This window comes from Prinia subflava, chromosome 4 (assembly GCF_021018805.1).
Source record: "Prinia subflava isolate CZ2003 ecotype Zambia chromosome 4, Cam_Psub_1.2, whole genome shotgun sequence".
Taxonomy (NCBI): Eukaryota; Metazoa; Chordata; class Aves; order Passeriformes; family Cisticolidae; genus Prinia; species Prinia subflava.
This window is the reverse complement of record NC_086250.1, coordinates 15,592,199-15,603,829: the sequence shown is the minus strand read 5'-3', so window position 1 is coordinate 15,603,829 and position 11,631 is coordinate 15,592,199. Positions and strand designations below refer to the sequence as shown.

The 11,631-nt window shown below is 64.7% G+C and overlaps 2 protein-coding genes across 2 annotated transcripts; both read right to left on the bottom strand.

Annotated features, from left to right (window-relative positions):
- Nucleotides 1–700: 700 nt before the first annotated feature.
- On the bottom strand, nt 701–5,036 carry LOC134549278 (serine/threonine-protein kinase pim-2-like). The gene is made up of 7 exons (XM_063394847.1): nt 4,235–5,036; nt 3,653–3,745; nt 3,323–3,426; nt 3,180–3,230; nt 2,638–3,004; nt 2,046–2,222; nt 701–1,722 (listed from the first exon to the last, which is right to left on the bottom strand). Exons 1-7 carry the CDS (start codon nt 5,034–5,036, stop codon nt 1,619–1,621), a joined length of 1,698 nt encoding a protein of 565 aa, XP_063250917.1. The 3' UTR covers nt 701–1,618.
- Nucleotides 5,037–6,073: 1,037 nt separating this feature from the next.
- On the bottom strand, nt 6,074–9,935 carry LOC134549277 (myosin light chain kinase 2, skeletal/cardiac muscle-like). The gene is given in 8 exon segments (XM_063394846.1): nt 6,074–6,621; nt 6,945–7,220; nt 7,222–7,903; nt 8,079–8,129; nt 8,222–8,325; nt 8,552–8,644; nt 8,795–8,914; nt 9,134–9,935. Coding segments are annotated over 8 exon segments (2,232 nt in total). The 3' UTR covers nt 6,074–6,517.
- Between the last annotated feature and the right edge of the window lie 1,696 nt (nt 9,936–11,631).

Genomic DNA, 11,631 nt, shown 5'->3' with positions numbered 1-11,631 from the left:
ACGCGGGAGCGCTTGCTCCTCGTCGCTGCTGTCCGTGTGTGCCGCCGCCGTGGTTGCCAGTGGCCGATGGCCCAGCAGACAGCCACGGCGGCCAGCAGCAGGACAAGTGCGGTGAGCAGGACACCACCGTCACCCATGGCTCCGGCACGTCCCATGGCAACCGCACTGGCGGCTGCGGGGGCTGGCCCGGCTTATATAGGGGTGGCGGGTGATGTCACAGTGCTGTGGCCAGGACCCCCTGTAACATCACAGCCCTGCCTCACACCAGCGCTCGGCCCCTTTGTGCCGTCAGTGCCCCGCCCGCCTCAGGGCTCGGCAGAACTGGCTCATCCCTGAAGATGGCCGTGGCCAGAAAAAGCCTGGAAGTAAGAAGCAGAGGTCAGCCTGTTCCAATGAACCCTTTCCTGGAGCAAGTGGTGGCACATCAGGAAGAGTGCTGGTGCCAGCCGTGTCAAGTCCACAGCTCCCAAGACCCTGCAGCGTTACCAACTGGAAATACCCACTCCTCTCTGCCTGGGAAGATCCTCCAGACACAAAGGAAGTTACTCTGTCTCTGGGGAGCTCTCCTGAAATGGTGGTCGAGGGCTGGAAGAGTTATTTGTTTGCAGCTCCCTGACCTCTGCAGTGCCTCTGATCTAAATAAATCAGGATTTGTTAAAGACCGCTCATGGTGCTCCCACCTCTCTGGTTTTGACTGGGATAGGCTTCCTTTCTTCCAAGAAGCTGGCCTGTGTTGGGCTTGGATGGGAATGCTGTGAATCAAACAGGGGTGGTTTGGTTTCTGCTGAGCAGGGCTTGCCCTCTTCCAAAACTCTGCTGTGTCCCTTGCTACAATGCACCGTTTTCCACTGGGAAGGGAGGGATGAGTGTTGAAGACAGAGGCAAAGAATGCATTAAACACCTGTACCGTGTCTCTGCCCCTGTCTGTGAGGTGACCATCCACATCCTGGTAGGGGACAATGTTACTTTTACAATGATTTTTTTTCCCTTTAATGTATTTGAAAACACTGCTTTTTATTGTGCCTCACATTTCTGGCCACCTTCATCTCCAGCTGAGCTTTCGCCACACCAAATCTCTCCCTTCAGTGGCAAGAAGCATCTGTGACCTGCTTTCCACTGGGCACACAGCTTCCTTTTCCATGCTATTTCCCAGAGAAGATGCCTGTTCAGGCAAGCCAGCCTTCTGCCTCACCTGCTTGCCTGCTGACATTGGGGAATCACCTGCTCCCGTGCCCTTCGGGGGTGACGTTTCAAAAGTGACCAGAGGAGCTGGCGTCACTCTGGGAGTTGCCAGGGTCCCTCCTCACTCGGGGAGCTGGTGGGTGTTTGATATGTGTGGGTGTTTTCCCAGATTACCCCCATTTCTTTGCGGGGTGACTGCTTGCCCCTCACGGCTTCCCTTAAATGGCGGCTCCTCCCTCAAGCTGGCGGTCATTATGAGGGGACATTGGGGCTCGGCTCGGAGTGGAAATGGTCCCAAATAGCACCAGACCTGACAGCCGGGAATGGGTTGGTGGTTGTTTTATTTTTTGGTTTGTGGTTGGTTTGGTGTTTTTGTCTTTTATTGAGTCCTGCCTGGGCCCGGGTACCTGGGTGCTGCAGAGGCTCTGGCAAGGCCTCAAAACCGCCAGCCCCGCAGCCAAGGGTGGCGCAAGATCTCCTCCAGCTGTGGCCTGTCCGCGGGGTGCTTGGACAGACACCAGCAGATGAGGTGCTGGCACTCTGCGGAGAGGAGGCAGAAAGCGGCGGTCACTTGCAGAAGGCTCGTGCCCGGCGCCCCCCGACGCCCGCGGGGCCCGGGCCGTGCTGCGTGTGCTCAGAGCCGCGCCGGGCCCAGAGCGCCGCCGGTGCCCGGTGCGGGAGGGCGGCCCGGCGGGACACGGCCCCCTCCTTCAGGCGGCGTGTGCCACACGGAGCCCGGCGGCACGGGCCGCCTCCTGCCTGCGGCCGGCCCTTGAGGGCAGGGGCCGCGGAGCTGCGGGAGGGCCGCGCCGGGCTGCGCGCTGCCGTCTGCCAAAGCCGCCCGCTTGAGGCCGGGTACCAACCTGGAGAGACCTGCGGCCCGAAGAAGAGCTGCCCCAGCACGATGGCGCGGTTGTCCTTGAAGGGGAGGCTCCCGCACACCATTGCGTACAGCAGCACGCCCAGGGACCACACGGTGGCCGAATCGCCGCGGTAGCAGCCCATGGCCACCAACTCGGGCGGGCTGTACGCCTGTGTTCCTAGGGGACACAGGCAGCGCTGTCCAGCCGCAGGCTGCTGCCTTCCAGAGCCTGGCGCCAGCCTCCTGCCAGAGGCAGGGGCTGCACTGCCGGCCACAACCTCCCCCCACCCCCGAGGCCACTCCGCGCCCTCCGGCCCAAGCCAAGAACCCCTTCTGCAAGGCAGACAAGGCCGACGGGGCAGCCCCAGCCCTCGCGGGGCTGCCGAGCCGAGCGGCCGGGGCCCGGCTTTGGCGGCCCCCCCTCCTGTGTGGGCAGGGCCGGCAGCCGGCTCCTGGGACACGGCTCCGCCCCGTGCCACAGGGCTGGCGGCAGCCGGCTGAACGCCGCCCCCCACGGCCACGGCCGAGGAGGGAACGGGGCCGTGCAGTGCCCGGCACCGGGAGCAGGGCCCGGGCTGGGGCTCTCGGCTCACCGGCAAATCGCGTGAAGGCTCGCTCCTGGAGGAAGGTGCCGCAGCCGAAGTCAATCAGCTTCAGATCTCCGCATGCCGGGTCCACGAGGAGGTTCTCCGGCTTGATGTCCCGGTGCAGGACGCCGCAGGCGGTGCAGTGCTGCACGGCGCACAACACCTGGCAGAAGAGCCAGCGCGCCTTGTCCTCGCTCAGGAACCCGTGCTCCCGCAGGAGCTGCAGGAGATCCCGCGACCGCTCCGGACGCTCCATCACCAGCGCGAAGCTGTCAGGCAGCTCAAACCAGTCCAGCAGCTGGATGATGAAGCGGCAGCCGGAGCCCACCTTCTCCATGAGCGCGATCTCCATCGGAACGCAGGTGCCGTCGGGCTGTGAGGAGGAGACAGTGCCTACAGCGCGCCTGACACTGCTCTGTGGCTGCGCCGGGCCCTGCCTGGCATGCCCCCGTGGCCCCTCGGGCAGCCTCCCTGGTGATGGGGATTCGTCCCGCCCAGGGGACGCTTGGGGCACAGCCCGCTCTGTGCCGCTGGCCCCGCTCACTCACCAGCTCGACCCACTGCAGGACGCTCTCCCGGGCCATGCGTTTGACGGCCACCTGCCAGCCATCGAGACGGGGGGGCTGAGCTCAAGGCCTGCCCCTGCCCGCCGCTGCCCCTCCCCGCACGCCCGGCCTTCCCGCTCACTCACCGGCCTCCCGTCCGAGAGGCGGACGCCCGAGAAAACGGTGCCGAAGCCGCCGCTGCCCAGCTGCGGGCCCAGCTGGTAGAGCTCCTGCAGCTCCTTCTTTCGCCCTGCGGCCAAGAGCGAGCCGTCAGCCTTGCGCCCAGGAACCCCCCGAGCGCCCGCAAGTGAAGCGCGCCGAGCCGCCGCGGGCCCCGCTGCTCTGACCTGCTTCCTGCTGTGCGCCGGGCAGCGGCCCCCGCCCGGCAGCCCCGGGGCTGGCCAGCGGCACGGCCGGGCCGGGGCAGGGCGCAGAGGCGGCTGCGGGAGGCGCAGGGCAGCGGGGCAGGGCGGCACCGTCTCTATCCCCGGCGTCGTGGGCCGCGCTCAGCTCTTGTGGCCGGCCGGGGCTACAGCCCGAGGCTTCGCCCGGGGGCGTCCCAGGAGCAGCTGCAAAGCAGAGAGGGCCTTTTGAAGCCGTGGCATCAGAGGCGCTGGAAGCAGCCAGGGACTAGGCCACTCTCAGGGGCCCCGGCCTGGCCTGGGCATGCCCGTCAGGAGCCCCAGGGGAGCCTCTGACAGCTCCTCAGGACCTCTCACCTGCTCTTACGAAGGCCTTCGAGGTAGTCGAGAGCCGTGGTGCGGCAGCTTCCTGGGGATGGAGGAGACTCCTTGGTGTCTCAAGGATCGGCTCCACCACCAGGCTGGGGCTGTTGCCAGCTGGCACAGCCAACACAGCGTCCTGGGACCTGCGGGATGACACCTGCTGGTGCCAGGACGCTGGCTGCTCCGCCAGCTGCTCCTGGGAAAGCTCCCTTGCCTCGAGCTGGGCTCCCATCTGGACTTCAGGGCTTTCCCTGGCCACGTCAAGGCTCGGGGTTGTGCCCTTGAAGTCCGTGAGCCCCAGGGAGCTGGGAGACCTGTGCATGGGCTCTGCACCTTCTGCAGGCCGACAGGTCTCTTGGAGCTCCCCTGCCTCAGGCTGGGCTCCCATCTGGACTTCAGGGCTTTCCCTGGCCACGTCAAGGCTCGGGGTTGTGCCCTTGAAGTCCGTGAGCCCAAGGGAGCTGGGAGACCTGTGCATGGGCTCTGCACCTTCTGCAGGCCGACAGGTCTCACTGAGCCTCTGCGAGGGATGGAGGCTGTCAGAGATAGCAGAGGCTCCTGGCAGGATGGAGGGTCTCTGACAGCCTGCACCTCCTGCGTGGATGGCGGGTCTCCGCTGCTGTGCCATCCTTGCAGGGGTTGAGGCGCTCCCAGGGATGGAGAGTCTTGCTGGGAGCAGCCTCTTGCGGGGACGGAGGCTTGTGGAGGATCTGAAGGAGCCGCAGCAGGGCAGGTGGCCTCGCTTCCCCAGCTCCTCCAGTCCTTCCCACAGCGCCTGCCACATCCCCGCGTAGAGCGGCACACGTGTCCCAGTGCCAGCCCAGAGCAGCAGCATCAGTTCCTGCAGCTCGCGGGCCACTGCCGTGCAGCGGCGGCAGCTGCAGGCGCCGCGCGTGGGGCTGGCGGGAGCGCGTGGCCGCTTGTGAGAGGTGGCCCGAGGCCCGCAGGACCTGGGAGCCGCGGGGGCTCCTCGCTTCCTCCGAGAGCCTCTGGGCCAGACGCGGGAGCGCTTGCTCCTCGTCGCTGCTGTCCGTGTGTGCCGCCGCCGTGGTTGCCAGTGGCCGATGGCCCAGCAGACAGCCACGGCGGCCAGCAGCAGGACAAGTGCGGTGAGCAGGACACCACCGTCACCCATGGCTCCGGCACGTCCCATGGCAACCGCACTGGCGGCTGCGGGGGCTGGCCCGGCTTATATAGGGGTGGCGGGTGATGTCACAGTGCTGTGGCCAGGACCCCCTGTAACATCACAGCCCTGCCTCACACCAGCGCTCGGCCCCTTTGTGCCGTCAGTGCCCCGCCCGCCTCAGGGCTCGGCAGAACTGGCTCATCCCTGAAGATGGCCGTGGCCAGAAAAAGCCTGGAAGTAAGAAGCAGAGGTCAGCCTGTTCCAATGAACCCTTTCCTGGAGCAAGTGGTGGCACATCAGGAAGAGTGCTGGTGCCAGCCGTGTCAAGTCCACAGCTCCCAAGACCCTGCAGCGTTACCAACTGGAAATACCCACTCCTCTCTGCCTGGGAAGATCCTCCAGACACAAAGGAAGTTACTCTGTCTCTGGGGAGCTCTCCTGAAATGGTGGTCGAGGGCTGGAAGAGTTATTTGTTTGCAGCTCCCTGACCTCTGCAGTGCCTCTGATCTAAATAAATCAGGATTTGTTAAAGACCGCTCATGGTGCTCCCACCTCTCTGGTTTTGACTGGGATAGGCTTCCTTTCTTCCAAGAAGCTGGCCTGTGTTGGGCTTGGATGGGAATGCTGTGAATCAAACAGGGGTGGTTTGGTTTCTGCTGAGCAGGGCTTGCCCTCTTCCAAAACTCTGCTGTGTCCCTTGCTACAATGCACCGTTTTCCACTGGGAAGGGAGGGATGAGTGTTGAAGACAGAGGCAAAGAATGCATTAAACACCTGTACCGTGTCTCTGCCCCTGTCTGTGAGGTGACCATCCACATCCTGGTAGGGGACAATGTTACTTTTACAATGATTTTTTTTCCCTTTAATGTATTTGAAAACACTGCTTTTTATTGTGCCTCACATTTCTGTCCACCTTCATCTCCAGCTGAGCTTTCGCCACACCAAATCTCTCCCTTCAGTGGCAAGAAGCATCTGTGACCTGCTTTCCACTGGGCACACAGCTTCCTTTTCCATGCTATTTCCCAGAGAAGATGCCTGTTCAGGCAAGCCAGCCTTCTGCCTCACCTGCTTGCCTGCTGACATTGGGGAATCACCTGCTCCCGTGCCCTTCGGGGGTGACGTTTCAAAAGTGACCAGAGGAGCTGGCGTCACTCTGGGAGTTGCCAGGGTCCCTCCTCACTCGGGGAGCTGGTGGGTGTTTGATATGTGTGGGTGTTTTCCCAGATTACCCCCATTTCTTTGCGGGGTGACTGCTTGCCCCTCACGGCTTCCCTTAAATGGCGGCTCCTCCCTCAAGCTGGCGGTCATTATGAGGGGACATTGGGGCTCGGCTCGGAGTGGAAATGGTCCCAAATAGCACCAGACCTGACAGCCGGGAATGGGTTGGTGGTTGTTTTATTTTTTGGTTTGTGGTTGGTTTGGTGTTTTTGTCTTTTATTGAGTCCTGCCTGGGCCCGGGTACCTGGGTGCTGCAGAGGCTCTGGCAAGGCCTCAAAACCGCCAGCCCCGCAGCCAAGGGTGGCGCAAGATCTCCTCCAGCTGTGGCCTGTCCGCGGGGTGCTTGGACAGACACCAGCAGATGAGGTGCTGGCACTCTGCGGAGAGGAGGCAGAAAGCGGCGGTCACTTGCAGAAGGCTCGTGCCCGGCGCCCCCCGACGCCCGCGGGGCCCGGGCCGTGCTGCGTGTGCTCAGAGCCGCGCCGGGCCCAGAGCGCCGCCGGTGCCCGGTGCGGGAGGGCGGCCCGGCGGGACACGGCCCCCTCCTTCAGGCGGCGTGTGCCACACGGAGCCCGGCGGCACGGGCCGCCTCCTGCCTGCGGCCGGCCCTTGAGGGCAGGGGCCGCGGAGCTGCGGGAGGGCCGCGCCGGGCTGCGCGCTGCCGTCTGCCAAAGCCGCCCGCTTGAGGCCGGGTACCAACCTGGAGAGACCTGCGGCCCGAAGAAGAGCTGCCCCAGCACGATGGCGCGGTTGTCCTTGAAGGGGAGGCTCCCGCACACCATTGCGTACAGCAGCACGCCCAGGGACCACACGGTGGCCGAATCGCCGCGGTAGCAGCCCATGGCGACCAACTCGGGCGGGCTGTACGCCTGTGTTCCTAGGGGACACAGGCAGCGCTGTCCAGCCGCAGGCTGCTGCCTTCCAGAGCCTGGCGCCAGCCTCCTGCCAGAGGCAGGGGCTGCACTGCCGGCCACAACCTCCCCCCACCCCCGAGGCCACTCCGCGCCCTCCGGCCCAAGCCAAGAACCCCTTCTGCAAGGCAGACAAGGCCGACGGGGCAGCCCCAGCCCTCGCGGGGCTGCCGAGCCGAGCGGCCGGGGCCCGGCTTTGGCGGCCCCCCCTCCTGTGTGGGCAGGGCCGGCAGCCGGCTCCTGGGACACGGCTCCGCCCCGTGCCACAGGGCTGGCGGCAGCCGGCTGAACGCCGCCCCCCACGGCCACGGCCGAGGAGGGAACGGGGCCGTGCAGTGCCCGGCACCGGGAGCAGGGCCCGGGCTGGGGCTCTCGGCTCACCGGCAAATCGCGTGAAGGCTCGCTCCTGGAGGAAGGTGCCGCAGCCGAAGTCAATCAGCTTCAGATCTCCGCATGCCGGGTCCACGAGGAGGTTCTCCGGCTTGATGTCCCGGTGCAGGACGCCGCAGGCGGTGCAGTGCTGCACGGCGCACAACACCTGGCAGAAGAGCCAGCGCGCCTTGTCCTCGCTCAGGAACCCGTGCTCCCGCAGGAGCTGCAGGAGATCCCGCGACCGCTCCGGACGCTCCATCACCAGCGCGAAGCTGTCAGGCAGCTCAAACCAGTCCAGCAGCTGGATGATGAAGCGGCAGCCGGAGCCCACCTTCTCCATGAGCGCGATCTCCATCGGAACGCAGGTGCCGTCGGGCTGTGAGGAGGAGACAGCGCCTACAGCGGGCCTGACACTGCTCTGTGGCTGCGCCGGGCCCTGCCTGGCATGCCCCCGTGGCCCCTCGGGCAGCCTCCCTGGTGATGGGGATTCGTCCCGCCCGGGGGACGCTTGGGGCACAGCCCGCTCTGTGCCGCTGGCCCCGCTCACTCACCAGCTCGACCCACTGCAGGACGCTCTCCCGGGCCATGCGTTTGACGGCCACCTGCCAGCCATCGAGACGGGGGGGCTGAGCTCAAGGCCTGCCCCTGCCCGCCGCTGCCCCTCCCCGCACGCCCGGCCTTCCCGCTCACTCACCGGCCTCCCGTCCGAGAGGCGGACGCCCGAGAAAACGGTGCCGAAGCCGCCGCTGCCCAGCTGCGGGCCCAGCTGGTAGAGCTCCTGCAGCTCCTTCTTTCGCCCTGCGGCCAAGAGCGAGCCGTCAGCCTTGCGCCCAGGAACCCCCCGAGCGCCTGCAAGTGAAGCGCGCCGAGCCGCCGCGGGCCCCGCTGCTCTGACCTGCTTCCTGCTGTGCGCCGGGCAGCGGCCCCCGCCCGGCAGCCCCGGGGCTGGCCAGCGGCACGGCCGGGCCGGGGCAGGGCGCAGAGGCGGCTGCGGGAGGCGCAGGGCAGCGGGGCAGGGCGGCACCGTCTCTATCCCCGGCGTCGTGGGCCGCGCTCAGCTCTTGTGGCCGGCCGGGGCTACAGCCCGAGGCTTCGCCCGGGGGCGTCCCAGGAGCAGCTGCAAAGCAGAGAGGGCCTTTTGAAGCCGTGGCATCAGAGGCGCTGGAAGCAGCCAGGGACTAGGCCACTCTCAGGGGCCCCGGCCTGGCCTGGGCATGCCCGTCAGGAGCCCCAGGGGAGCCTCTGACAGCTCCTCAGGACCTCTCACCTGCTCTTACGAAGGCCTTCGAGGTAGTCGAGAGCCGTGGTGCGGCAGCTTCCTGGGGATGGAGGAGACTCCTTGGTGTCTCAAGGATCGGCTCCACCACCAGGCTGGGGCTGTTGCCAGCTGGCACAGCCAACACAGCGTCCTGGGACCTGCGGGATGACACCTGCTGGTGCCAGGACGCTGGCTGCTCCGCCAGCTGCTCCTGGGAAAGCTCCCTTGCCTCGAGCTGGGCTCCCATCTGGACTTCAGGGCTTTCCCTGGCCACGTCAAGGCTCGGGGTTGTGCCCTTGAAGTCCGTGAGCCCCAGGGAGCTGGGAGACCTGTGCATGGGCTCTGCACCTTCTGCAGGCCGACAGGTCTCTTGGAGCTCCCCTGCCTCAGGCTGGGCTCCCATCTGGACTTCAGGGCTTTCCCTGGCCACGTCAAGGCTCGGGGTTGTGCCCTTGAAGTCCGTGAGCCCAAGGGAGCTGGGAGACCTGTGCATGGGCTCTGCACCTTCTGCAGGCCGACAGGTCTCACTGAGCCTCTGCGAGGGATGGAGGCTGTCAGAGATAGCAGAGGCTCCTGGCAGGATGGAGGGTCTCTGACAGCCTGCACCTCCTGCGTGGATGGCGGGTCTCCGCTGCTGTGCCATCCTTGCAGGGGTTGAGGCGCTCCCAGGGATGGAGAGTCTTGCTGGGAGCAGCCTCTTGCGGGGACGGAGGCTTGTGGAGGATCTGAAGGAGCCGCAGCAGGGCAGGTGGCCTCGCTTCCCCAGCTCCTCCAGTCCTTCCCACAGCGCCTGCCACATCCCCGCGTAGAGCGGCACACGTGTCCCAGTGCCAGCCCAGAGCAGCAGCATCAGTTCCTGCAGCTCGCGGGCCACTGCCGTGCAGCGGCGGCAGCTGCAGGCGCCGCGCGTGGGGCTGGCGGGAGCGCGTGGCCGCTTGTGAGAGGTGGCCCGAGGCCCGCAGGACCTGGGAGCCGCGGGGGCTCCTCGCTTCCTCCGAGAGCCTCTGGGCCGGACGCGGGAGCGCTTGCTCCTCGTCGCTGCTGTCCGTGTGTGCCGCCGCCGTGGTTGCCAGTGGCCGATGGCCCAGCAGACAGCCACGGCGGCCAGCAGCAGGACAAGTGCGGTGAGCAGGACACCACCGTCACCCATGGCTCCGGCACGTCCCATGGCAACCGCACTGGCGGCTGCGGGGGCTGGCCCGGCTTATATAGGGGTGGCGGGTGATGTCACAGTGCTGTGGCCAGGACCCCCTGTAACATCACAGCCCTGCCTCACACCAGCGCTCGGCCCCTTTGTGCCGTCAGTGCCCCGCCCGCCTCAGGGCTCGGCAGAACTGGCTCATCCCTGAAGATGGCCGTGGCCAGAAAAAGCCTGGAAGTAAGAAGCAGAGGTCAGCCTGTTCCAATGAATCCTTTCCTGGAGCAAGTGGTGGCACATCAGGAAGAGTGCTGGTGCCAGCCGTGTCAAGTCCACAGCTCCCAAGACCCTGCAGCGTTACCAACTGGAAATACCCACTCCTCTCTGCCTGGGAAGATCCTCCAGACACAAAGGAAGTTACTCTGTCTCTGGGGAGCTCTCCTGAAATGGTGGTCGAGGGCTGGAAGAGTTATTTGTTTGCAGCTCCCTGACCTCTGCAGTGCCTCTGATCTAAATAAATCAGGATTTGTTAAAGACCGCTCATGGTGCTCCCACCTCTCTGGTTTTGACTGGGATAGGCTTCCTTTCTTCCAAGAAGCTGGCCTGTGTTGGGCTTGGATGGGAATGCTGTGAATCAAACAGGGGTGGTTTGGTTTCTGCTGAGCAGGGCTTGCCCTCTTCCAAAACTCTGCTGTGTCCCTTGCTACAATGCACCGTTTTCCACTGGGAAGGGAGGGATGAGTGTTGAAGACAGAGGCAAAGAATGCATTAAACACCTGTACCGTGTCTCTGCCCCTGTCTGTGAGGTGACCATCCACATCCTGGTAGGGGACAATGTTACTTTTACAATGATTTTTTTTCCCTTTAATGTATTTGAAAACACTGCTTTTTATTGTGCCTCACATTTCTGGCCACCTTCATCTCCAGCTGAGCTTTCGCCACACCAAATCTCTCCCTTCAGTGGCAAGAAGCATCTGTGACCTGCTTTCCACTGGGCACACAGCTTCCTTTTCCATGCTATTTCCCAGAGAAGATGCCTGTTCAGGCAAGCCAGCCTTCTGCCTCACCTGCTTGCCTGCTGACATTGGGGAATCACCTGCTCCCGTGCCCTTCGGGGGTGACGTTTCAAAAGTGACCAGAGGAGCTGGCGTCACTCTGGGAGTTGCCAGGGTCCCTCCTCACTCGGGGAGCTGGTGGGTGTTTGATATGTGTGGGTGTTTTCCCAGATTACCCCCATTTCTTTGCGGGGTGACTGCTTGCCCCTCACGGCTTCCCTTAAATGGCGGCTCCTCCCTCAAGCTGGCGGTCATTATGAGGGGACATTGGGGCTCGGCTCGGAGTGGAAATGGTCCCAAATAGCACCAGACCTGACAGCCGGGAATGGGTTGGTGGTTGTTTTATTTTTTGGTTTGTGGTTGGTTTGGTGTTTTTGTCTTTTATTGAGTCCTGCCTGGGCCCGGGTACCTGGGTGCTGCAGAGGCTCTGGCAAGGCCTCAAAACCGCCAGCCCCGCAGCCAAGGGTGGCGCAAGATCTCCTCCAGCTGTGGCCTGTCCGCGGGGTGCTTGGACAGACACCAGCAGATGAGGTGCTGGCACTCTGCGGAGAGGAGGCAGAAAGCGGCGGTCACTTGCAGAAGGCTCGTGCCCGGCGCCCCCCGACGCCCGCGGGGCCCGGGCCGTGCTGCGTGTGCTCAGAGCCGCGCCGGGC